The 26239-nt window shown below is 45.7% G+C and overlaps 1 protein-coding gene and 4 non-coding genes across 5 annotated transcripts; all 5 read left to right on the top strand.

The window, feature by feature from the left end:
• Positions 1-2828: 2828 nt before the first annotated feature.
• Positions 2829-26239, top strand: WDR43 (WD repeat domain 43). The gene is made up of 18 exons (XM_054061801.1): positions 2829-3155; positions 8655-8789; positions 10317-10438; positions 12639-12759; positions 13905-14044; positions 14534-14636; positions 15727-15791; positions 16433-16604; positions 17041-17127; positions 18710-18841; positions 19286-19423; positions 20244-20330; positions 21690-21721; positions 22776-22839; positions 23699-23812; positions 24263-24332; positions 24937-24992; positions 25089-26239. The coding sequence occupies exons 1-18, from the start codon at positions 2850-2852 to the stop codon at positions 25206-25208; spliced, it is 2064 nt and encodes a 687-aa protein (XP_053917776.1). The 5' UTR covers positions 2829-2849; the 3' UTR covers positions 25209-26239.
• On the top strand, positions 10867-10944 carry LOC128851927 (small nucleolar RNA SNORD53/SNORD92). The gene has a single exon (XR_008449457.1). It is a non-coding gene; the product is annotated as a small nucleolar RNA SNORD53/SNORD92 (small nucleolar RNA).
• Positions 12897-12980, top strand: LOC128851928 (small nucleolar RNA SNORD53/SNORD92). Its single transcript, XR_008449458.1, has one exon. It is a non-coding gene; the product is annotated as a small nucleolar RNA SNORD53/SNORD92 (small nucleolar RNA).
• On the top strand, positions 14166-14239 carry LOC128851929 (small nucleolar RNA SNORD53/SNORD92). The gene has a single exon (XR_008449459.1). It is a non-coding gene; the product is annotated as a small nucleolar RNA SNORD53/SNORD92 (small nucleolar RNA).
• Positions 17926-18004, top strand: LOC128851926 (small nucleolar RNA SNORD53/SNORD92). The gene has a single exon (XR_008449456.1). It is a non-coding gene; the product is annotated as a small nucleolar RNA SNORD53/SNORD92 (small nucleolar RNA).

Here is a 26239-nt window from a genome sequence, read left to right as displayed (position 1 = left end):
CGCATCCTGTGGACCCTACTGAAACCAAACAGAAGACAACAGACCTGAAATAAAGAATTTAGAAGAAAGCAGTGTAGTAAATAACAGAAGTGCACCTTGACATCTCAACTTCACCTTAGGAAATAACCACATATGAAACCATCAACCACTGTTAATTTTCTCTTCACATTTAAAATAAACACATGCAGACGAAGCGCTGGGTCAGTTCTTTCACAGACTGAAACCAATCAATCTGCAAGTGCAATAAAGAGCCGTTACAGTAGAGCAAACCGTTCCCAAAGCAGTGCCTTCAGCGAAGGATGACTCGAGCACTCTGTCCCTGTCCATCTGTGACTCCATCAAGAGCTGCCAGAGGTACCTGCTGAGGGAGCAGCAGCTTCACTCCCTGCTTGCAGATGCCATAAATTTGATGGACATTGACTGCGCTCCTGTAGTTATAAGATTTGAAACTGCTGCTTTCCCCATTTTTAAAAAGATTTTCTGTTCTTTCTCCATCTGTTCCTTCAGAAAACCAACTAAAGGAGGGATGGTTTCCTGGCAGTCTCTCTCTGATCCGGCTCATCCTGTGTCAGAGACCAGGGTCAACACATAAGGAGTAAGGGTTTCAGCAGCGCTGCCTCTGACCACCTTAAGCAGCTGTAGGATCACACCACCAATTCCTTAGTATCAAGTTTATCAGTTTGGAAACCTTGGAAGAATAGAATTGTTCACTCTGGGATCAGTCTTATTCCTCTCTCTCATTCCAACTACTTCCAACATTTGAAATGGACTTCTGGAAAATTAAGGACTAGTTTGAACAGCGAGGTAAAATTCCTCATAATTTGAAGCTACGGTGCATAAAGTTTGCACACATTGTACTGTCCAGTTCTCAGAGTTCCTGGAGTCACGGCAAACAGCATGTCCTTAACAGGGCCATAACTGTGTCCTGTTGCATGCCAGTAGTTTATGGGAAAGAGTAAAGAAGGAATGGAAAACCAAATGAGAATTACGTGAAAAGACGAGGTTAATGAAGTCTGTTAAATCAATGAGAATTTTGGAAAGTAAATGCTTCCGTGGACCTTGGTAACTGGATCTAAATACCAGCATTTACCAGTGTGGCTGATGTTCTCGTTGGGTATCCCTGCGTGAAACAGTGGCAAAATCAACCTCCATTAAGGAAGAGTGAATCACATCTATTTACTTCTGGGCCTGCTCTGCTTGAGTACAAAGGCTCTGCCTGCACTGAGCACCAGGACCTGCGCCAAGTCACAGGGAAAGCAACCATGTGCACCCACAAAAACATCTGCCACACAGCAATCCGACGATTCCATGGTCCAACAAGGTGAGGAACAGGAGACTGGGAAAGGCAAGAGATCGGAGGAGGAGTCTAGCGGGCTTAAGCCAAAGCCAACAGCAACGATGGCTGGCACTCAATGCTCTGCAAAGCCTTTGGTAACGCTTTGTGCTGTGGCACTCGAAATAAAGCCAGAGCGGTTTGCCATCCCCGTGCTGGCTCTGGCAAAGGTGTAGTTTTCCTTTAAGTCGACAAGCTGTACACAGACATATGAACTGCAGCAGAACTTTTAAGAACCAACACATTTGGCCAAAAGAAAGGTGACGTGATAAGGAAACCACGCTGCTTCCATTTTCTAAGGCCAAGTTCTCACCTGCTCTTGACAAAAACAGGCTCAGCGCACCAGACCCACTGCCGGTTTCCAGCACAGTGTCTCCTGGGTGGATATCCATCATCATTAACAGAGCACTTATATCCTGCAGGGGAGAGAAACACAGCACATCACTTGTCTTGGGAAACAGGGGTGAGACTCAGCTGGTGACATCCCCGTCAGCAGCCAGCACTCTGAGCAGCCAGTACCTTGGGGTAGGCGATGGTGGGTCCCCGTGGCATCAGCAGCACATACTCCTCCAGCGAGGGCCGCCGCAGCAGCAGCCGCGCCCCAGCCGAGGTGACCAGCACCTGCCCCGGCACCTGCCCAATGATATCGCGGTGCGGCAGGAGGCCACCTGGGCTGGCCAAGACCGAACCTGCTGCCAGGCGACACAACAGCTTCAGCGTTGTGTTGTACTTCCTCTGCACCTCTGCCAGTGCCAGCTCCCCAGCACAGAAAGCACTGGGACACACTCCCACTGCCTCAACAGCCGCCTGAGAGGGAAACTTAGGGGCCACCTTCACCTCAGGGGGAGCTTGAGGGGCCACTTTTGCTTCAGAACAAGCCTGAGGAGTGGCCACCCCAGGGGCAACCCAAGGGGCCACCTTTGTCTCAGGCAATGCCCAAGGGGTGACCCCCTCTGCGGGAGATTGAGGGGTAGCCACCTCAGAGGGAACCCAAGGAGCCCCTTTCGCCTCAGGGGCCACCTTTGTGTCAGGCGTGGCCACCTCACGGGGAACCCAAGGGTCCACCGTCTCTTCAGGCAAAGCCCAAGGGGTGGCCACCTGAGGAGGAACCCAAGGAGCTCCTTTCGCCCGAGGAGCCCCCTTTGCCTCAGGGGTGGCCGCCTCAGTGGGAACCCAAGGAGCCCCTTTCCCCTCCGAGGAAACCCCTTCGATAGGAACCCGAGGCGCCTTTCCCTCCTCCTCCGGCGGCGACAGCAGCCGCTTCACTCTCTCCAGCGGCGACAACGACGCCTCCCACGCCCTCCTGCGAGGTGGCCACCCGTTGCCGGACGAGAGGGCGGCGGAGGCGCCGGGCCGCAACGCGCGCCAGCCCCGCATGGCTGGGGGCGAGCCGCCATTCACCCCTGGCCGCGGCGCGCGCCAATGACGCCACATGGCGCCATTCCCCGCACGGTGCGCGCCGATGACGCAGGCACTGACGACCATTTGTTCCCGCGCGGCTGCGCGTCGCACCGCCATGACGCCAGGCGCCATAGGGTGCGACGCGCAGCCGCGCGGGACGAGCACATGCGCTGTGTGGGGAGCGGGCGCCATGGCGGGTGCAGCGTGCGGCGGGGAGGAGGCGCGGGCCGTGTGCACGTTCTCGCCCCGCGAGCGGCGCCTCTTCGCCATCTCCTCTCCCGATGGGCGACTTCAGGTGTGGGACACGGCGAGCAGTCGGCTGCAGCAGGAGTACGTGCCTTCCGCTCACCTCAGCGCTGCTTGTACCTGCCTGGCTTGGGCCCCCCCCCCGGCGGCGGCAAGGCCGCCCCCTCCTAGCAAGGTGTGTGTGTGAGGGAAAAAGGGACGGGGAGGGTGGTGGGAAAGGGATGCTGAGGGGTGGGAATGGGGATGAGGGTGCTCCTGGAGCTACAACGCGTGCCTTTACCCCGCCCTCCCTGCGCCATGTGGCAGGGAGCGGGGTGAGGAGCAGGGGCCCGCGGGGCTGGGGACGCATCCACAGGGTGAGGGGGGCTCCCTTGCGCGGTAAGATTGTAGAATCGTAGACTGTCGCTTTGGAAAGGACCTCTAGGATCATCCAGTCCAACCTTTTTAGGTGATCCGTGGCTTACATGAGCTGGCCTAGTGCCCTGTCGAGCTAAACCTTGAGAATGTCCAGCGTAAAGGAACCTACTGCTTTCCTGTGGAGACTATTTCGGTGTTTAATTGAGTTCCTGATCAGGAATTTTATTCTAGAATCTAGTCGGAACCTCCCCAGGAGTAATTTAGACCCATTACCCCACGTGTTTTCTCTGTCGCTTCTTGTAAGAAAGGAGCCTGTCCTCTTGGCAGTCACTCTTCAGGAACTGGCACATGGTGATGAGTTCTCTTCTAAGCCTTCTCCTCTCAAGGCTGAACCAGGGGAGGGATTGTCCCCTTGTACTCATCACTGAGTACAAGTGTCTCGAATCCTGTGTTCAGTTTTGGGCCCCTCACTACAAGAAAGACATTGAGGGCCTGGAGTGTATCCAGAGAAAGGGAACAGAGCTGGGAAAGGATCTGCAGCACAGGGATTCTAGAAGCAGCTGAGGGATCTGGGACCATTTAGCCTGGAAAAGAGGAGGCTGAAGGAGGGACCTTATCACTCTGTAGGTCCCAGAAAGGAGGTCGGAGCAAGGTGGGTGCTTGTTTTTTCTCCCAAGTAACAAGCCATAGGACAGGAGGAAATGGCCTCCAGTTGTGTCGGAGAAGTTTTAGACTGGGTATTGGGAAATATTACTTCATGGAGAGGGTCCTCAAGCGCTGGAACAGGCTGCCCAGGGCATAGGTAGAGTGGCCCATCCCTGGAGGTATTTAAAAGATAGGCAGATGAGCTGCTCAGGGATATGATTTAGTAGTGGATGGGTATGGTTGGACTCGATGATCTCAAAGGTCTTTTCTAACCAAATGGGTGTATGATTCTATGAAACCACATGTTAGCGGGGGAAGAAGCACTGGAGGCTTTTAAATTTCATTTTTAAAAGCAAAGGGACTGTCAACAGAAGCATTAACTGTGTAAAACCATTTGTCTTTCGTATAACCTGTGTGGAGGAAGCCTTCCTTGACGGAGCAAGGTATGTTACTTCACAACACATCTCGCTTTAATGGAGAAGGCAATGCTGTGGAGCAGGTTGGCTGCTGCACACCAGATTAGCTTACGGTGCAGGTCACATCCCAGTAAAGGCAGGATCTCTCCATGCTTCCTTAGCCTTGGAGGTATTTCCATGGAGGCTGCTGTGCTGTGCTCTCCGCAGTGCATCTTCCCAAGCTCAGGAATCCTGTGAGAAGCTATTCAGTAACTTTATTCAGTGCACACAGCAGAAGGCTTGGGTGTTCTCCACCTTCAATTTGTTTTATTTAACTGCACCTCAGGTGAACACTCAACCCAAAAATACCTGGAGTGTGTACAGTCAGGTACCTTTTCATCCTCTTTATGTTGAAGTAATCCTTTTCCTTCAGCTAGAACTTAAATTTTTTTCCTGACAAAAAAATGTATCACATGGATAAAGTACATGAAATCCACTCCCTTTATCACAGGAAGTGTGGAGGGCTTTTTAAACTGCCTTTTGGTATGTCAGCAATTTAGTTTATTTGAAATCTTGTCAGAGGTTTTTCAGAGTGCTTAATGCAGAAGTTACCCATCCAAAGGAGGACGGTGGTGTCTTGTTTCTCTCAGTTAAGCTGCTTAGCGTCTGAACTTTGAAAACCCAGCAGAAAGGGTTAGTTTAGATTGGCATAACCTGTTCATTTGTCACATAACTTTGAACAAAATGGATGCAGGACTGTGTGGGTTCTTCAGGCTTAAATAACCTGAGCCTGGCATGTGTGAAAAATAAACCTAACCCTATGTTAGGTGCAGGAGGATTCTGAGGCTTTAAAAGCCAGCCTTTTTCTGGGCACCTAATCCGAAGGCCACAGATGCTCCCACTTTAACCTGGTTTAGGTCCATATGGAAAACTGACTTGATCAGACAGCATTTGGATGCCTCTCAGTGCTTTCTAATTGCTCTAATAATTAGAATGCTGCCCACTGTTTGAGAGTTGGCGCGTTTTCAAGTGGAGCTGGAAAACATACTGTTTCTTGGAATAATTATGCCATAAACTTTTGTAATTCATTGGTTTGTCCTTAGACTGAAGTGAAGAACTAAAGCTGTGATAGTTCTGCCAAACGTACTTTATTGAAGTGAGTTTTCTGATGTTATTTAGTCTTCCTTTTTGCTTTTGTTCCTGGAGGGCTGACATCTCTCTAGGCAGTGCCACTACCTGGTGTCTGAGCATAAAACTCTGCCAGTAGGTGTCTGTAAGTGGTGTCTGGCCAAGTTACACCTTGCCGAAGCGTGCTCTGAACTGCTTCCATGTTAATGAAGGCCGTGTGTTGCAGGGCAATATTAGAAACCAAGTTTTGAACTGCAGGCCCTGGAATCGCTGATGCAGTGATGGCTTCTTGTGATGTTCCCTGCACACCAGCATTCCTGGTGTCATTGTTTCCTGCTCGCAGTGCGCACCAGCTCCTGCTCCGCGAGGTCCCTCGTGCAAGAGTATGTGGACCACCACCTTCCTCCTGATAAGCTGCAACTGCTCTGTCACCTTCATCTCTCAGGACTCTTGAGGCTTCCCTGCATTCGAGTGTTTTCAGTACTTTCCTTCCCCCATGAGCAGCAGAGACTGGATTTCTGGGTTGTATTTTCAGTCTTGTTGGCTGACCTGCTCAAGAAAGAACATTGTGGAAAAATACGTGCACAGTCCCTTTTCAAATGACTTCTCCATGTCTGTTAACTAAAACACTCTGGTTCTCCAGGGAGGGTCGAAGGACTTCTAAATAAGCTTGAGTTTCCATAAATCTGAGAGAAAAAATCCCAAAGGAAATGGATACTTGGTATGATTTAGCTCCCTTATCCTGTCCATGAAAACAAGATGTTCATAGAGACCTTGATCCACAAGAGAATCCCACATGGATCTCTACCACAGTTGGCGATATGTCTGTGTTCTGCTCCAAGGTAGAGAAGTTTGCCTGATGTTTTACTTTTTAGTTTTTTAGCTTTTATTTTCATTCTCCGAGTGTTTTTTTTTACATCATCTCTACCACTAACAATGTCCAAATTCTCCACTGGCATTTCTTTCCTGCAGATCTCTGACAAAAAGCCCTGCTGATAATAGAGAGTGGTCAGTAAAGAAATATGTGTGAAAAAATAACTGGTAAGACCGTCCCTGCCTCTGGCTTTCCTGTTGATACTGGAATTATCTGTGGGAATTCTGTTGTACCTCTGTGTTGTTCCAAGGGAAACTGGCCACAACAAACCGAAATGGAAGTGCACAGATGTTAGGTAAAAGATTTATGCAAGGGAAGAAATAAAATTGGCTCTTAATTGTGGTTTCGCCTTGCATTCTTGAGCGTAGGGGCAGTGTGTAAAACTCAATAGAGAGATGGAAAAGCATTGGAACACATCAGCTGTGCGTGTGCCTTGGGGCTGTGTGGCCTTGGTCTGTGAGGGGCAGACAGCAATTTCCGGATGACATTGCTGCCAAAAACTTAAGGAGTTGAGTCTTTCTCACCCATTATCCTAAAATCTGGTCAACTTACTTGGTTGGGCTTTGCCACTGTGATTGTTTCACAGCATCTCTGTTTGCATAATACTTTATAAACACACTTCTTTCCCAGGAAAGATGAAGGCTAAATAAATCCTTGCGAAAGCCCAGTGTAATCTCTTTCCTCCAGAGACTGCTTTTGATATAAAAGTGCCTGTGTAGCATTTTGGTGTTTATAGGCCTAAACCAAATCACTTTTCCTTGTAGAAGGTGGTGTCTGTGTTAAATACAGGGGTAAAGAAAGACCTGCTTCAAAGAAGCAAAGTATTGTGCACTGTTAAATCCTAGTTGCGGTAAAAACTCCCAAATCCTGATTTTCGTTGTGTCTCTGGGCCCAAATGAAAAAGATGAGGCTGGCTGTGTTGTGTCTGACAGCTGAGCTGCACCATGTGGAGCTTGCACAGAGCTGGTTGCTAACGTTTTAGCAGAGTCTCCTTTGCCTTCTCTGGCTGCTCAGCAGTGCGGAGAGCTCTGTTGTGTAGAGGAAGCATTGGCTGCTGTGTAATTCTTTTTCTACATTGGAGAGAACGTGTTGCTGTGATGTAATGAATGTAAGGAAAGACACCAAAGTGAATTTAAAAGCTGATGAGTAGCATTTTCTTCTCGGGTCCTTGAGAAGACTTTTTCTTCTGAAGTCCTTGAACTTGTATTCCTTTTCTTTCCTTGCATGTGTGATTCATTATGTGGGATTAACCCAGCGAGAATAAATATACTGGCTACTTCTGCATTCTTCATTCATGTGCTCCAGAGCCAGTTTTATTCCTTCTTCCCATCCCAGTGATGTCCTGCATTCACCTGGTTTGGGTTAAAAGAGATGAAGTGAAATCCTGCCTTGAAGTGGTGGGTAGCACTTGAAAAGCAGGAGAGTGGTGGTTACTCAAGAGTTCCCTGACTGTAGGAGAACCTCTGGTACCAATGCCAAGCCTTGGGCAGAGCACTTGGCTTTGAGTCCTTGTCAATTCCCGCTGCTCTGAGCAGGATAGAGCTTTCTTTTTAGGAGGCGTTATCATAGAACTATAGAATGGTTTGGGTCGGAAGGGACCTCAAAGCCCATCCAGTTCCAACTCCCTGCTGTGAGCAGGAGCACCTTTCACTGGATCAGCTTGCTCAAAGCTGCATTCAACCTGGCCTGGAACACTTCCAGGGATGGAGCATCCTCGACTTCTCAGGGCAACCTGGGCCAGTGCATCACCACCCTCACAAGAAAACATTTCTTCCTAAGATCTCATCTCAGTCTCCTTCATCTTAGTCTCCCTGTGTAGATAGAGATTCCAGTATCCAAATTATGAATAGTTAGTATTTGCAAGACTTTTCTGAATAGCTTTTGAGAATAAATAAATGGATCATTCTCGAGCAAGCACTTCCATTCTGTGGATGGAGTATTCCAGTTATGTGAACCTTTGCCTCTACCTCTGGGACACAGGCTCTGCAAAGAACTTACAAGTGTGTTTCCCCTCATGTCTGTGATCACCAGGCTGGCAAAATGACCTCCACCCAGTGCATCCAAGTGACTCATAGCAACTCCGTTACCTTGCATACCGAGGTACGGATGCAAATCTCTAGATGCTGGGCCCTTCAGCATCTTTGGTTTGTGCCTGAGCAGAGTCTGTGCTGGCTGGCTGGGTCTCAGCCTTAGAGAAGTGTTTTTCTTTTTACTTTAGACCTGAGGGTAGCTGGCAAGACTAATGTATTTCATATTTTCTTTTTCCATTTTCCAGGATGGCCCACAGAGGAAAAAACGGAAGTCCGAAGTTGCGGAAGTAGACAAGCAGTTAGACATCCTGGCTATTGGTACAGCAGTTGGTAGCATTTTGTTGTACAACACAGTTAAAGGAGAATTACAGAGCAAGCTAGTAAGTAAGACTTTTCCTCCCCTGCCACCCAATGTCAATGGTTTCAGTCAGTTCATGCTGCTCTTTGTGTTGCTTGAAAATGGAATAAACTAATCTAATTACTCTGGTCTGTTTTTTTCCTTAATAGCTGTGTACGTTAATAAAGGTGCAGTAATTCAGTGCCTGAGTGTCTTCAGGCGAAGGACCATCTTCTGCTGATGGCAATGTGTGCCCATCGAGAAATCTTGGGTTCAAAGTTAATGCAGCATCTTAATGTTGTGGATGGATGCATTATTTTGCATTAATGATAACGGTAATGATCAAATGCCTGATGGGAGAGTGAGAACCTCAGTTCTGCACAGCCTTTTGAGAGAGGAGGGCAGGACTGAAGCACTCATTCACTCCTGGAAGGTGTCATGTTGGTAGGCTTCTCTGTAAACTCCCTTGTGGAAGTGTCTGAGCTCTCAGTGCAAGAATGAGACACACGGAACTTGGGATTGCCTTTCTTATTGATAACCTCCCTGTTAATCCCAAATACTGTGGTTTTAGCCCTGGGTTACAGAACAACACAACAAATCTGTGTGAATGACTGTGCAGTACTTTAGGTACTTGGGGATGCGTGTGCTTCTGAACTTTCAGCTGTATGCAGGGTGATGAGTGTACATAGATTTAGAGAAAGCAATGACTTAAAGTCATGCGCAAGTGACACCAATCAATGAATATCAGCTCTGTTCTACAGAAAAGCTGTATTTATGCCTGAAAATTGAACAAAATAAAGGAGTTGCAGGTTAAAATTTACCATTTCAGTCAGTTTGCAAACACTGCTGCTCTGCTGTAGGAGCAGGGTAGTGGGTGTTATTGAATTAAAAGATTGTTCCTGCTAGAGTAAGAGCTGTCACTCTTTACTCTCCTTATGGAACTGTGTCTCACTGTGATGTATTTGGTCTTGCCCAAAGCTGATTTTTAGGGATATTTTGGGGAGCAACTCAAGCTGGTTTGGACGAATTCAAATAGTGAAATTTATAAACTCCAGGAGATACTTCATGAACGATTAAAGGATGCATTTGAGCTGCAGAGAGTTTGGATGTTAAGGAGGGTTAATGATAGCCCTTCATAGAGTCTTCTGATCTGATGATGGCTCACACGGAGGGAGGGCTGCTCATCTCTGAGTACTCAAGGAAGCAGGCACTAGATTGGCTGTAGACAAGGGTGTCTGTGCTAGCCCTCCCTTCGCCAATTTAATTTAGGCTGTTTGACAGCCTTATTTGGTTCTGGGTATAGAAACAGTGTGCAGGGAAATTTGTTTGTTAACTCTGAAGTGCTAGAACAAGAATTAATTCAAAGACTTCTGTTTATTTATCAAAATATGAAATATCTTTAACTTCAGTAACTGCATATTGGTCTTTAGAACCACAGTCCCTTTATCTTGCTAGTAATTTGAATATAGTTCTTAAAAGAGCAGCTTGTTTGTGTTTCTGGTGTGGGGAAGTATCATTAGTCGAGACTTGTTCACTTACTAATGAGTTGACGCTCTTTTCCCTCTTATAGGATGGTGGTCACGACAATAGAGTAAACTGTGTGAGATGGCACCAGGACAGCTGCTGCTTGTATAGCTGTTCAGAGGACAAACACATTGTGGAGTGGAACACACAGACCTGCAAAGTAAAGTGGTCAGTGATGCGGGTTTTGGTCAGATTGTTCGCGCTTGCTTTTGCATGTTTCCTCCCTCTCAGGTTGTGATGGGGCCATGTTGAAAGTGCTGCACTCTGCTATCCAGGCGGTGTGGCTGCTGTACAAAACTGACAGTTAGATGTTGTTTTTCTGAGATTGGAAGTGATTTTCTTTATGATAAGAGAGTAATTCTCACAGTTGGGTTTCTCCCTCTGTGTATTGAGAAGATGAGATGAAGTGAGTGACTGCTGGGAGGGATTTGGGTTCCTTCATGCCAGCGTTTAATGGGGTGTATGTTTGCAGTCACTTTTGTGACACTAAAAAAATCTAAATTCTAGAAAATATCCTTGGAAATACAGGGGAGCAGATACTGAAACACCTCATCCCGATTAAATTGGTTCCATACTCCTGGCTTTGCTCCCAGGCCTTGCTGTGATGATAACCCACTTGGTTTCGCTCTCTACTGATGTGCAGTGGGGACAGTTCCACTTGGCTGTCTGAGCAGGCCACTACTGTTCAAGTAGTGTTGAGCAAAACAGCCCACTGCAGCATAACAAGGTGTCTGGTGTAGATGTTTGCTCTTTCTTGTAGTAAAGTCAAATTGTTCTTAGGCTTCACAGCAGAAACCAAGATTTCTGTTGACAATCCTGCTTCAATAAAAGCCCCTGTGCGATGGCCCCTTGGCCCTTCTATATGCTGCTGTTTCTTTACTGTAACACTTCCCACTGTTGTGTTATTCTTGCTGCACCTCTGCTGGATTTGTTAGAGATTGTGTGGGCGCTGCAGACAGCCCGTTGTCCATAGCCCCTTTGATTTCCCTGAAAGAGAGGTATATCCTTAGGTGGTACTCAGTTGAGACTGCCATAAAGTAGCAGAAGTTGGTCGTAAAATCTCCCGCTGGTCTCCTCTTCTTAGGATCCAACACCACACCCAATTCCTCACCGTTTTCTTCTTCTGAGCCACCTTCTTGGTGCTCCACTGGAATTTCTCTGCCATGTCAGTAAATGACTGGTACTGTCCTGAACCAGACGGAATGCTCAGAAGAGTTGTACAGAGGAAAGGACTCGCACTTCTTGAGCCACTGACCACGCTAGCTGATGCAGATCAGTATGCGGCTGACCTGCAAGGAATCCCTGATAACTCATGTTCAACTTGACCATGAGAGCTGCAAGCTTCTTTTCTGCAAATCTGCTTTCTACTAGTCATTTGTCCTGGGATTTTTCCATCCCTCGTACTGGATTTTACGTTTTCCTCTGAATTTTGAGGTTCCAACAGCTCATTTCTCATGCCAGCTGAGATGCCCCTGAGCAGCAGCCCTGCCCTTCTGCATATCAACCACTCTCCCTAATTTAATGCTGAATGTAAACTTGTTATGTGTGCTTTATGCCCTGTTTTGAGGTCATTAACAGAGACCTGGGGATGACAGCAGTAGCTGGCTACCAGCAGGACTTCAGCCACTGTTCTTCCTTTTACTCCTCCATTGAGTCACTGATCCAGTGAAGCACCTTTCATAGTATGGTTGCAAATCACTTGCATCAAGAAAAGACCTTCAGCTCAATGGTTTGGAATTTCTTTCCTTTGGAAGAGAATACAGGATCTTGTCATGCTCTCCATAGATGCAGTGCTGTTTGTCAGGTTTATAGGCAGTCAGACTTCAGCTTCTATGAAATCTAATCACAAGTAATGTCATAAATGAGCTCTATTTGGGAGACAAGAGAGACACAGCTTGGGCCTGTGGAAGTGATGTGGAAGTGTTTCCAGAACTCAGGATGTGGTGGGGTGCCGGGTACTTCTGATCTGTTAACTGTGTTAATGCTTTCCTTGCAATCTTGCCTTGTGAGAAATGTGCAGTACTCGGACTGTTCAAAGGAGATGGAAGCTTTTCATGACAGCGTCTTGCTATTTATTATCTTTTTAATAGTACCTTGAGCCATAGACCTTTAAGGTGAGGTTTTATTATTACCAATGTCAGAGACAGTCTTGGGAGGAAGGCCAGGAAACAAATTTGAGGAGAGGAGCAGAGACAGAACAGCTCTGACCTCATCTCTGGCTATTTTAATAATTATTTTTCTTTAATAATATTTGCCTTGCATTTCCCAGCATGGTTGTTGTGCGTTTTGAGATAATGCTAATAAATGCTTTTTCTTCTGTTTCTCCATCTTTCTCCCCTTTGTACCGCATGCTTCATCCAAATTCTAGCAAGTGGAAAGGCGACAACAGTAGTGTCACCTCTCTATGCATCAGTCCAGATGGGAAAATGCTGCTGTCAGCTGGTAGAACTATAAAACTGTGGGACCTGGAGACCAAAGAAGTCTACAGAGTGAGTGGTTAAACTAGATGCAAAAAACTACCCTACTTGGTTGGCAATATTATATATCTGGTGTTTTGTGATGGGATATCGGAAAATGTCACTGGCTGTGAGGAGACAGTTGGCAGTTCTGGGGTTGCTGGGAGCTGTTGCTATGATGATACTGTCAACTGTGGTTTCGACTTGCTGAGAGTTGCATGAGGACGCTAAATTCCTTGGCTGTGTCTGAGCAGGCTACCAGCACTCCTTCTCAGGGCTGTAGCAGGAAGATGGATGTTTCTTTACTTCGCAGGGTCCCTTTCTGATACCCTACCTGCAGGAGAGCTCAGTTCCACCCAGCGTTAGTTACTGGTGGCGTGGGCTTGTGCCTGCACTCCCTGATTTTAGCACGAGTCTCTTGTCGAAGCCTTCAGGTTTCTTTGCTTAACATCACATAACTGGTAGCACTACCAGTTTTGTTGTCGAAACTGTTGAAAGGTGTAGGAGCGAACCCCTTATTATTCCCTGAGCAGGGCTCAGACGTGATTACATTCCCATGTTTTGGCTGTTGTATGGCTGAGCCGTGTTCTCTTGCCTGCTACCAGGTAGGACACAGCCAGTCTGCGTCTCCCTGCTGTCAGTTACATGTGAACACGTGTACTGCTACTGTGGACACGCTGGCACATGGAGCACATGCCATGTGTATCTGCATCCTACAGTGCCCAAACATTGTGCTTATGGAAGTGGATTGAAGAACTGATTGTTTGGGGAGGGTTGAACAGCCTTCGTGAGTCAGCAGGCGTGCGCGTTCATCTTAGGGTTCAGATGAAACTGTGAATCTTGTTTCATTGTGAAGTTGTGTAGGGATCCAAAAAAAGTGCTTTCTGACAGTAACAACTGCATGGGTGGATGTGGTTTCTCTTGAAGGGACTTAGTCCTGGCAAATTTTCCTTTGATTCTCCATATAACTTAAAATTCCGATGAATATCTGGAGACTGGAGAGTCAGAAAATGTTCCCTTGAAATAAAGAAATGCAAGGAAGCTGATCGCTACTAACAAAATCACTGACGTGTCCTTGTTGAGTTGGTAACTCTTGAACCTTTCCTAACATTCTTTATTAATGACTGTTTTAAGTTGTGCTTATGGCAGTCATTTAAAGATTCTTCTTTTCCTCTCAGCATTTCACAGGCCATGCTACATCAGTGTCATCATTAATGTTCACCACAGTGAAACCCATGAATGAAAACAAGCCCTTTGATGGAATCACAGGGCTTTATTTCTTGTCTGGAGCTATCCATGACCGGTTACTGAGTGTATGGTATGTAAGCCTTTCATAATCTGTAACTGTAATTATGATGAATGTTGAGAATAGGCTCAATGAGTGTGTTCTGACCTCTGTGACTAATGAGAATGTTAAGCAGAAGGGGCACTCTGGAGAAATGCAGTGATGATCTCTTAACTGGTAACTGATGGTTGAGTGAAGATGTGAATTTCCTTGGCTGTGTCTGAGCATGGTTCCAGGCGCCCTCTGAACATCTGGTGTGTGCCGAGAACGCACTGTATAGACTCCCATGTGAGGTTTATGGTTTATGCTGAGTTTTCATGCTCAGTTTTACTTGGGAGTTACTTTTGCACTTGGAGTTTCTAATCTGGAATTACAGTACAAGTATTTATGGATGGGGTAGATACCACTACAATCTCTGGTGGTTTATAGGCATTACAGTGCTTTTCAGGTAGGCACAGAGGGTGTTTGCACTCTGGTAAACAATGTTTCTGGTAAATAATGTATTCTATTAATGTCTTCCAGGCAGATCAGATCAGATAGGAAAGAGAAGAACGCCGTAATGTCTTTCACAGTAACAGATGAACCAACTTTCATTGACCTGACCATATCAGAAGTCAAAGAGGAGGTAGGAGCAGTAGTTCGTGACCAAATATATTCTAACAATTTTCAATTATCGCATCAGTTTCCTTTTACAGGTGTAAAGACAAACGCTTGGTTTGTATTGGAGTTCTGGTGTGCAGAGATTGGATCTGAATGCCAGTTCGTGGGTGTAATGGTATTTATTACAGGTGCCTTTATACAGCTGATAGGCTGAACTACTACTTTTCAAAGCTACTAAGTGCAAATTCGGTGTTTTCTTCAGAAACGTTGCTTGTGAAGGTGCAGATGTCAGTTGGTTCATATTCAGAACAAGTTAGTCTTCAAATGGTTGTTACAGCTTGATGGCAAAAAACACAAAAAAAATTCTTCTGAAAAGTCCAGTTTGGGTATGGTCCTGTTCCTTCTCATCTTAAGTATCTCTGGCAGTATAACTGCATTTTGAATTAACGAGCTATTAATGAGCTAAAGCAGCAATGTGCATTCCACAAGTCTCTCCGTTCCCACAAGTACGGCTCTTTCAAAGTAATAGTCTTAGGAAGAATGCACGTGTGTAAAACGTTCGCAAATTGAATCAGTAATTATTTTAAACATGTTTCTCCTGCAGCCTTTATATTCCTTCTCTAAAAGCGGTATTTTGTGCTGTATTTTGTGACGTTTCCAGATATGGCCTCTTCGCAGCATGCACTGGAGATGAGAGCTTTCTGTCACGCACAGTTGTGCTTCAGTTGCTCAAAGGACTCATCTCTGCTTCTGTCCTCTAAGCATGTTTACAGTGTCAGCTTCTCTCTAGCCCTTTGCCTCTGTACGTGTTGAGGACTGTGATTTTGGACGTTTCTCCTTATGATGCCATGTAGCTGCTGCTGTTCAAGCTGTTCAAATTGGGATACATCGGTAGTGACAGTACAGTTAGAAGTTATCTTGTCTCCTAATAGTTGTACTAAGTATTCCTGCAATGTTAGTGTCTTTGATCTTCCTTATGGATTTAGTTCTATCTTTAATGTGTTTACTTACTGGAAAAAGTAAAACCTTACCCATGCAGCTGTCTTTTAATGCCCTGTACTTATGGGGATTTGTCCTTTGATCTAATCAAAGACTTTCACTGTCTCTTCTTTCAGCCTGTGAAGTTAGCGGTTGTGTGCAGAGATGGGCAGTTGCACTTATTTGAACATATCTTAAATGGGTAAGTCAGAATCACAGAATAGTTTGAGTCGGAAGGGACCTCAAAGACCATCCAGTTCCAACTCCCTGCCATGACTTTTCTGGGCAACTGGTGCCAGTGCCTCACCACCCTCACAGCAAAACATTTCTTCCTAAGATCTCATCTAAGTTTCCCCTCTTTCAGCTGAAAACCGTCCCCCCTCACCCTGTCCCTGCACTCCCTGATCAAGAGCCCCTCCTCAGCTCTCCTGTAGCCCCTTTCAGTACAGAAAGCTACCCTAAGGTCTCCATAGAGCCTTCTCTTCTCCAGGCTGAACAACCCATTCATTCGGAGGTTATCTATGGGATTACCGTGTGGCAAAGTTCAGTCTTGTCCTGCTGCTGCTTTTAAGCTCTTACGTGTTTGCAAACCAGGTCCCAACTGGGTCTTTGTGTTGGATTACTGGACGTATTTCTAGAGACCTGTCTTGTTTGGGCTGTGCTGCGCTTTGGCATTTTGTGTTCTTTAGCCAAGATTTTGTGTGTCTGTGCTTCATCGCAGCCATCTGTGAAGGGTGCAAACTGGCTGAGTTTGCCGGGGGCCTGCCAGTGATCACCAAGATATTGAAGTGTTTAAGCTAAAACTGATTTTTTTCATTCCTTTGCCTTTTTTTTTCCCCCCAGTTATTGCAAAAAGCCCTTAACATCAAACTGTACTATCCAGATAGCAACGCCTGGAACTGACGGAGACTCCACACCAAAACCAGTCCCTATCCTAGCAGCTGCATTTTGCGCAGACAAACAGTCCCTGCTGCTTGTATATGGGAACACCTTACAGCCCATCATAGAGAAAGTGGTACGTGAAACTCCTGGGAGAGCTTTGCATACTGTGACCTGGACTGCACGCTGCTCACAGCTGGAGGGGGGTCTTTTTTTATTGTTTTTAAAATTGCTTATAAAGACAAAGCTTATTCCTTCCCCTTTCCTGGGAGCTGTGACTGTTGCCCCTGAGTGGTTTGGAAAGGCAATTTGTATTCTTCCCCTCTGTTTGTTGCCATTACTGAGTTAGGCCATTGAAACCGTGTTTAATACGGTTCTGGTTTACCTGTGTAAACTGCTTTGAAGGGCACAGAGATCCGGTAACAAAAGGCATATGTGTGCAACAGCTGCTGTTCTGGAACGGAAAACAGTTCATTCTACTTCAAACCTGTAGTTTGTTCTCCTCTTTCGGTAAAGTAATGAGTCACAGGGGTGAATCGCTAATACTGACTGAGTTTGTTCTGTCCTTCTAGTCTGTGAACACCACTGAATCCCCTGTGTGCTTGATAAGGGACATCCAGAAAGTGCTGTCGCTTAAAACAGACGTTGCTCTAACAAAGGTGAGCTTTGTATGAAATGTGATTTTATTACTCCTCTTGTTTTGCTTCAGAAATGGTCGAGTTCACTGCTCTCTTAAAGTATGATTGGATTTCTGGATGACCCTGCTCAGCGCTGCAGTGGCAGGTCTGGGTGCCCACAGCGCTTGGGCAGGTGCGGTAAAGTGTGCTTCATGGCTGCTGTGTGTCCTGGTATGCTCCAGCACGTGGTTACCCTCCTGCAGCCGTGGGCAAGTCCTGTTCTTGGCAGGTGTGCTGGAGAGACAGGATGGTTTCATTTCTGACTGAATGAAACTCCATAGTCCTTCCTATGGAGTGTGTCAGCTTGTCCAGCCTCCTTGACCCTGATGGTTTGGAGTGAAGTTGGGGTGGCTTTGTTCTAGAGTCTAAATAAAAAGTAATGGAGCCTCAAAAGGTCTGTAGGTACGTCCTTTTGGGTCTTTCTTAAAGAGGCCTTTCTGTGTTCCTAGTCACAAGGATACAGTGCCTGAGAATGTGAGCTTGGCACCGAGATGGCAACAGTGTCTGCTGAGGCCTCTTGCCACCGTTTTCTCTTGTGCAGGATCCCCTGGGGTTTAGAGACAGACTGTGAAGTTCTTAATCACTGTGCGCATTCAAGACCTTGAAGATTTGAAGCGCAGTATCCATGACGTGAGCGGGCAGCGCTGTTTTTCCAACCCTCAAGTTACCTTCTGGATCGGGTGCTCCATCAGCTGGGCAGGGCCTTGTGCTGGTTCCTCAGCCCTGGAGCTGGTGGGCAGCAGAGCTGAAATGCAGCAAGGGGTGCAGGAACTCCGTGGCATGCTGTGATGATACCCATCTTGGTTTCGCATATCGCTGAATTCCAGTGAAGATGCGTTTCTCTTGGCTGTCTGAGCGTGCCTTGTGGGGAGAAAGTCCAGGCTTGGTGTGGTGAGCAAAGGGCTCGAGCTTTTCTGATTTTCCCGTTTGGTGCAAGTGTCGAAAAACCATTGAATGGTCAGTGTTGAGTCTTTCTGCAGCCTCTGCAGTTGTTTTGCCAGTGTCCACTTCAATCCTAGCCCTTAAATGAGTGTCATCTGTCACAGAAGGACATCCATGACCTGCCTTGGCTTCAAGGCTTTTGTTTCCATTACAAAATTTTTGGAGCCAGTGTTGATCTGTGCATTTGTTTATGGTCGCTTGGCCAAATGCTTGCCTGATATTGTGGTAATTTCCACTGCTTTATGTCCCATTTTGAACTTGTACAATAAAATCGCTTGGATTTGCTTTTTCCCTCATCTTTAGTTTGACAGCGTAATATAAAAAAGACTGAATGCTAAACCCAAAGCCGTTAACATATTTAAGTGGAGGGAATTTTTCCCTTTAAAAAGTTATTGTACATGAACACAGCTGAGTAAAAGTTGAATCCAAAATAAGCATCACCATTTACAATGACAAAAATGGCAGTGTTTTTTGCACCAACCCAATATGTCAAGAAAATGGGTTGTTGGGGGGAGCTGGCTTTACTGTGTGTGAGTGCCTCGAGATAAAAGCAGTAGTTTAAACTGGAAGAAAGCTCAAGATATTGGCAATTCATGCAGATGTCATTCTCTCTGTCTGCTAGGTAAAGACGCCTGTTGTGAACTCAGACACCAAAGTTTTAGTGCCTGGCATTCCTGGACACAGTACAGCAGTCAAAACTCCATCTGCAGGAAAGGAGAAAAAGAAGAACAAGAGGAAATCGGGAGAGACAGAGGTAAAGTGCTTCCTCTTTCAGACAGCAATAATGGAGAAACTGGAATCACAAATCACCATTATGAATTCCTTAGGTGAGCTTGCACTTGCTTGTTTGGCATGGCAGCAAGATTAATGATACCATTTGTGTGAGAGCCTTCCCTCTGCTCAGAGACTTCCCCTCACTCCAGTCCTGCGTGCCCTGCCCGCCCCACCTGTAGTTTCACCATGTTTCTGCTGAACTTTGTCACACGCTTGTGCCTGTGTCTTGGGGCTGAGGTGTATAACTGCTTTTCAGTCACAGCTTCATCTTCTCCCCCTCTCCCCATGCTATTTACTGTGGGTATATTTAAAAGAATGTGTGAAATGTGTGTTATTTCCCAGCAGAATCAGGGGATGCTATAGGGTTCCTTTGCTTTCAGCTGGTGTTTCTGAGATCTGCACTGCCTTTGTTTGCCTTCTGCAGGAGAGCATTGAGGAGCGTCTGGGAGCACTGGGCATTGATGTCACTAAAGTGAAGACTCCAAGCGGCCTTCCACAGACTGATAGCTTTGCAGTGCTTCTGGTTCAGGGCTTGGAGAGCAATGACGCAGAAATCTTAAATGTAAGTGTTACAAGGTCATTATATGAATGCTGTGTGATCTCTTCTCTGAGACTTGTAGGGAACCTTGCTGGAAGCTGGAGAGGCTAGACAGTCAAGAACCTGTTGGTTCTCCCAGCTGATTTGCTGCTCAAGGCAGTGGAATAATAGATGATAGTAGCGGTATTACTGTTTTGTTGATATCTACCCTACTTTCCGTCCAGGAATTCTGAGGCACTTCTGTTTGTGATAAATTTGTTATGTCACAGTTTGGATGTTTTACAAGCAATGTTAGTGCAGATGCGGCCACCTTCCCTTGTGCTTGAGTTGGAGCATAACCTGTGCTTAGTCTTCCGAGTGTGCAGTTTCCGAGTAGATTGTGTTTGAAACATGCATTGATGGCCACTGTTTCACTTGAAAAGATTTCTGTCCTGCTTGGACTCAGAGGAAATGGTGGTTCTGGGGTAAGGAAATGAAATCCTAAGAATTTGATGCTGAATAGAAAAGAATTGTCATGGATCCTGGTGAAAGACATTAATTTACAGAAGTCAGGCACAGAAAATAGCAAGGGACATTCTAATGTGCCTGTGATGCTTCGTTTCTAACATGGGGTGGGTGAGCTACAGGTAGTGCTAGGTTGTTTTAGATGAGTTAATCGCATTGTTAATTGTAGCTGACTTGAAAAATAGAACTCTTTTGCATAGCAATTCTTTTCCTCATCTTGGCATACAAAGGTAGTGCAGTAGAAAAAGAGACTTAAAGCCAGCAATGTTTGATTGTGCTTGTTGCTCATACGCATGTTAAAGTTGAATGATTCTTTGCTCATATTTTTCTGTTTTAACAGAGAGTGCTTAACACAAGAAAGGAAAATGTAATAAAGAACACAGTAGCCAGAATGCCTGTGCACGCTGTCATTCCACTGCTGCATGAGGTAGGAGGGGCTGCATTTCTTGAACTCTCACACTGTTGGTTTGCATTCTAGCTGGGGAAAATCCAGAGCCCATCTCTACTTTTAGTACTGAAATTGGTTTCATAGTTTAACGGGACATAAATTGTTCATCATTTCTCTCTGATATGATCTTATCTTCTCTGGCTGAAGCTGAACCAAAGGACAAAGAGCCATGATCAGAGCCAGGAAGAGCAGTGGATCATGTACCGTTATCTTAAACGATGATGTGGGAAAGAGAAAAGGAAGAGGTTAAGCTAAAGGTGGTTCAGTCCCTGCAAACAATTACCATTGCATCTTCTTTTGAACTGTTAAAAGTGATAATTTGAAACACAAAAATAGCAGAGCTAGCCAGAGCAAGGGGTATGTGAGCATCATGCTAGATACTCACGTGAGAGAAAGAACAGACTACATGCTTACAGTGGTGAGTTCAGATAGCACTTGGAGATTGAGGGGCAATTCCCTTCCTCTCTCGAAGATGTCTCAGAAGTCCAGTTGCTGTATTTAAGCTTTGCAACATCCCTTAGTAATAATTTTAAAAGGGATTTCGCTTCTGAACTGCTTATTCGGTGACATTAAATCGAGTCTGTATTTGGACAGAAATATGTTCATGATTAGCTTATTTGGACATTGCTGTGTTTAATCTGAATATCAATCAGTTGCTAGTTACATGAATAATATCCTATAGCATCAATTAGTGGTTGGATTTCTCCTGTATCCTCATGTCCTGGCAGCAAGTAAAGTTTAATTTTCACTTGGGGTCCTGCTCTTCACTAAACGATGCAGGAAGCCTGGGTGTGAGCTTCTAGACTCCCTTTAAGGGTGTGTGTGTGACACCTCCTTAGAATGTACATTAATGAGGTGCAGCTGCTCCTCTCTAGATGCTTTGTCAGAGTAGCTGACGGTGAGGGTTCGACTGTGTAATCTCAGTGCATGGACAGATCTTAATGTAATTGTCTTCTCCAGAGCCTGGGATTCGTTCTGTGTGATGGCCGCCATCTGACACTACCTCCACTTATTTCCCCAACTTGTCCACTAAGCAGCTACACAGAGATGTATAATAAAGGGATTTCCTGCTGGTGATTCCTGATAGATTTGTGTTTCACTGGATATATTGCCTGTTAGGAATTCCAATTTTATTGTAATAATGAAATTAGGCTTCTGCAAATTATCAGCCTTTGTCTAGGGTTGCAGAGCCAACAGTGCGATCCTCTGGAGCCTGAATGAGTAATCCGAGCAAACTTGCAGCGCCTGGAGTATTGGGGCTATCGCAGGGATTTGTTGTTGGGTTTTTAAACTTACGATGTGTTTGTTACTTAGTGATGACTATTCTTGTCCTTTCAGCTTACGAAGAGATTGCAGGGCAACCCATACAGGTAAGAGGCAACTGGACTACAGTTCAGTTCACCTGGAACTTTGCTTGTGTGCCTTATGGTCCCTCCCTCCACCTGTGTGACTGAGTTCCATAGGAACTGTAATTGAGGTGCAGCTTCTTGAGGAAAAGATTGTCTCTGATTTGGGGTGCAGAGTGGAGTTTTGTTGAAGCAGTGCTTTGTCAGGGTGGCTGAAGAGAAATTAAACAGAGAAAAGAGTACCAGAAATACACACAACGCCCTGAAAATGTCTCTGAAGTCCCAGGATATCAACACTGCAGACCTGATTGATATGGAAAATAAAATAACTATCAGATGTGTATCTTTTCTGGTTTAATTATCAAATATATTTAGACATCAGAGAGAGTACTAATAGGATGAGGGAGAACAGTTTCAAGCTGAAAGAGGGGAGGTTTAGATGAGATCTGAGGAAGAAATGTTTTGCTGTGAGGATGGTGAGACACTGGCCCAGGTTGCCCAGAGAAGTTGTAAGTGCCCCAACCTGGAGAAGTTCAGAGCAAGGTTGGATGGGGCTTTGAGCAACCTGATCCAGTGGGAGGTGTCCCTGCCCATGGCAGGGGAGTGGAACTGGATGGGCTTTGAGATCCCTTCCAACCCAAATCATAGCACAATTCTATGATCTCTGGATATTGTTTTTGATTAGTAACAAAGCCAGCTCTCTCTTCTCCCTCTGTCCCGTCTGTTTGTGTTGCTGTGAGGAGAGCTTTGCTGGGACCAGCTGGCCTTACCTGTTGCGGGGGTGTTGGCTTTTCATAAACATTTTGACTGGAGAAAAATGTGGCATGCTTTGGTCTTGTATTCACTGAAACCTCCCATAAAAGGTGTCAGACACACAGAGCCCTGAGAATCTGGTTTGATCCCTCAATTAAATGTCTGTTCTTTTCCTAACAAATAGCTCACAGAGGTATCTCATCTGGATGGCCAAACTGTTACATTCCCATTGGCATTTATCTTTCTACATCATGAAAGGGGAACAGTATTGAGAATATGAGAATGGGTGTTTCTCTCCTTGATGTCATTTACTTTCCTTTTCCAGTGCCTCACTAATGGTCCGATGGCTGAAGTCTATTTTTACTCTACATGCATCCTACCTTTCCACAGTGAGTATTTTTCATTAATGCTAATGCACATAATTCAAACTAGGTTGAAATGGTTAAATCTGTGCGTGATCTCCCTTCAGGAACCTGTCTCCCGCTCTCCTCATTTGGCAGTGCCCACATCAGTGGACAGAGGGCTGTGCTCCTGCCACTTGTGCCAAATTGCTGCATGCTTGTTATAAATTGTCTCAATCATTCATGACATTGGTATAGTCACCCTGTAGTCAAAGAAAGATCCATTCTGCCATATGCGTGAGAATTGGGGACCAAAACGGCTGTCAAAAGAGCAATCCGGCCTTTGTCACTGCATCTTGTAGAACTAGGTTTCCCTTGCTGTTGCAACACCCATAGTGAGATGGTCATGGGCCTGGCTGGATCTAAAGGTGTGCCAAAGCTGGCAGGATGGGAATTAATGCAGTGGCTTCTGGATGAAGCCTTGCCTTACGACTGATGGATACTATACACTTCCTCAGTTAAGAAAAAGGCATTTTGGTGCTGTTAGTCCCATTTATTATAGGATTGCTGTGTGTCAGACCTTGCGTGCGTTGCTGAGGCTGCATTTGTGCACATACAGTTCCCATTTACTCAAGCATTCCAAACAGTATTTGACACTTGCGGGAAGGAAAAGCGGGATAATGACTGCTGTGGTTTGACAGCAGATGTGTTTCTAACATGGCTGAATGTTAACTGATGTAGCCTTAGGTCGTTTCTGTTAACCTTCAGCCCTCCTTTCTGTCTAGCACAATGTGCCCAGGGATTATTTGTCCCAAACATACATGGGGAGTTCAAAAATTTGGAAATAACCAACACATCCCAAGTGTCTTAACAGCTTCATTTTCCTTCCTCCCTCTCCTCTCTCTAGTTGCCAGACCTCATTCCTCAGCTGGGAGTGCTGTACCAATTAATGGAGAGCAGAGTAAAAACCTTGCAAAAGCTTTCCCGTCTGCATGGAAGACTCTTCATTCTCGTCACCCAGGTGAGTTCTAACCAAATAGCTTGGGATGTGTGGAAGAAGTGTTGTTTGCAGACCTGCTGCCCAGTTGTGAGCCCATCGGATGGGGCCTGCTGCTGGCAACTATGTATCGTGGCTGTACAGCTGTGCCAGTAGTGCTCAGAGCAGTGCACTCCTCAGATTGTCTGCTCAGTCCCTGCTCCTGGGAAGTGTTAACATGTTTTGTCCTGCCAAATGTGTCCACTAAGCCATAGTTTTAAAGGGCAGTAAGTGGGAGGGACTGGGCCACTGCAGAGCAGATACCGCTAAAATTGTACTGTGCTCAATACTTGTTTGGCCATTAAACCACTACTGTAAATGAATTTGTGTGTGTTAAACTTGATGTAGACGCTGTTTACATTGCTGTGAGCTTTATTGATGTTTGAGGTTCAAATATACGATTGCACCAAAGGCTAATCTGCAAATTCCCTTCAGGCTGCAGCATCGGAAACAGTTCAGGATGTAACTGAGGTTAATCAGACTGCAAAGCTGGTGTATGAGGATGGTAAGTGGTGTGCTGGGTGAAGCTCAGTGATGGCCGAGACGTGGTGGCCACTCACGCTCCTGTGCTTATCTGCTGGTGTACAGTCTGCAAGTAGAGAGTTTTAGTGGGAAGTTCGTGGCAGGAGCATAGGTGGTAAATGGTGTGGGCATCCTGTAGTTGGTTCTTCCCTCCTTTCTTCCTCCTCCCTTATTTCCTTCTCTCCCATCTCTTCTTCATAAGTTAAGGAACCGGTTAATCAGAAGTTCAACATGCAGCTGAACTTAACTGGCACCCTCCAACTGCTGGTGTTAGCTGCTCTCTGCTAGGCTAGGCCCAGTCAAACACTTCTGTGTTTGATCATCTGGACGTCAAGGTGGTGGGTGGCAGTGTGTGTGCACGAGCGCTTCCAGCATGGCCTTTTTTATCTACTGCAGCTTTACGCCGTAGAATCCTAACGGGAGTGACTTATTCCTAATTCACGTTCACCAACTTGATCTTCAGGGAGTATTAGTTTTGGAACTGTGATAGGACAGCTGAGAGACTTAGTGGCATGTGGGCTGGGCTTGGTTGGAACAATGACAGTAAAATCTGCTCTCCAGGCTGAGGCAATGTTTTCTCTTCCCAGAATCCTCGGAGGAAGAGGGCTCAGATGATGAGATGATTGCAGATAAAGACTCTGACGTAAGTGAAACCCAATCAGATCTTCTCCCATTTGCTTATAACATAAACTATGTGACCGTTAAAGGTTCAAACATTCCTGTTTTGTTTTTTCCCTAGGAAAACTGGGATGAAGATGAAGAAAAAGAGGAGCAATCTGATGAACAAGACATGACTGTTGAAAAGGAAATCAATGGCGATTCTGATTTGGAACCTGAAAATGAAAGTGAAGAAGAGTAGCAGCACAAAAGAATAATGTTAAAATTGAAACAAGTGGGCCACCAAACTCTGCCATTCTGGATTGTCTGGCTGAAAGATGCCAGGTTTGCCTGCCGGGAGTGCAGTCTCCTGCACGGCCTGTGCGAGAGGCACAGGTGGGGCGCTGTGCGTTGCTGAATCCAGAATGTTTAACCATGCCAGCCTTCTCTCGCCCTGTTTCCCTGAGCTTACTTATAGAAACATTTCTCCGCCCCATGGTCAGATTATGGCTGTCATGTGGACATGCATTTGTATCTCAAGTGAAATAAACCTGCCACCGCTGTTCGTGTGGTAAACTTGGTTCAGCTTTACATTGAATTTGTTTCAGATATTCAAGGATCAAAGACACCCAGTCTTCGCCTTCTTTCCACGCTTCAGTTAGGGATAACAAGCGGGCATCCTGCTGCATTTTTAAAAAAAAAAAACAAAAGAGAAAAAAAGGATATTTTTGTAATATTTAAATTCTGTACTGATGTTCTTTTCTTCCCCCCTTCCTCTGCTGGTTTAGCCAGGCCTTGGCAATATCCAAATGCCAACCTGACTTAAAAATGGCTTTTTCTTTTTGTAACAAATTTGAACTCGAGATTTTTCTATGTATGAATCAATGACTTTTTGCTTCAGAAGGATGTTAGAACTATCACTGGCTCCTGATTTTGTTTTAACGGAGGCTGTGTGCAAGTTTAACACTGACCCAGAGGACAGACCATGTTGGATCAGGTGGGGAGAGGGGAGTAGCCCAGGGAAATGAGACAGGGAATGCTTGTGGATACATAGCACGCAGCTATACCTTTGTTATGGATTTTGTAATCTCTCAGTGGCAGAACAAGGACAGCTATTTGCTCAGCTAATGGAAGCTGAAGTGGTGCAAACACATTTTTAAGTGCAAAACAAGGTAAAGGTTTGAGCCATTCACCACTATGATGTACAATAATATATTTGTCTATAAATGGAGCTGTTGCAACTAAATACCGCCCTCTTTGTAAAGTGAATAAATATACATCTCCTTTACCAAA

The sequence above is a fragment of the Cuculus canorus genome, chromosome 3, assembly GCF_017976375.1.
Source record: "Cuculus canorus isolate bCucCan1 chromosome 3, bCucCan1.pri, whole genome shotgun sequence".
NCBI classification, from domain to species: domain Eukaryota; kingdom Metazoa; phylum Chordata; class Aves; order Cuculiformes; family Cuculidae; genus Cuculus; species Cuculus canorus.
Note: the sequence above shows the minus strand (reverse complement) of the source record. Positions and strands in the feature narration are given on the sequence as shown.

Excerpts from the sequence above, each read along its gene's own strand:
- WDR43 (XM_054061801.1), top strand. The coding sequence starts at position 2,850 with ATGACGCCAGGCGCCATAGGGTGCGACGCGCAGCCGCGCGGGACGAGC. Across the intron at positions 10,439-12,638 it reads CAGACCTGCAAAGTAAAGTG|CAAGTGGAAAGGCGACAACA; the intron begins GTCAGTGATGCG and ends TCCAAATTCTAG. Across the intron at positions 24,333-24,936 it reads AAAGCTGGTGTATGAGGATG|AATCCTCGGAGGAAGAGGGC; the intron begins GTAAGTGGTGTG and ends TTCTCTTCCCAG.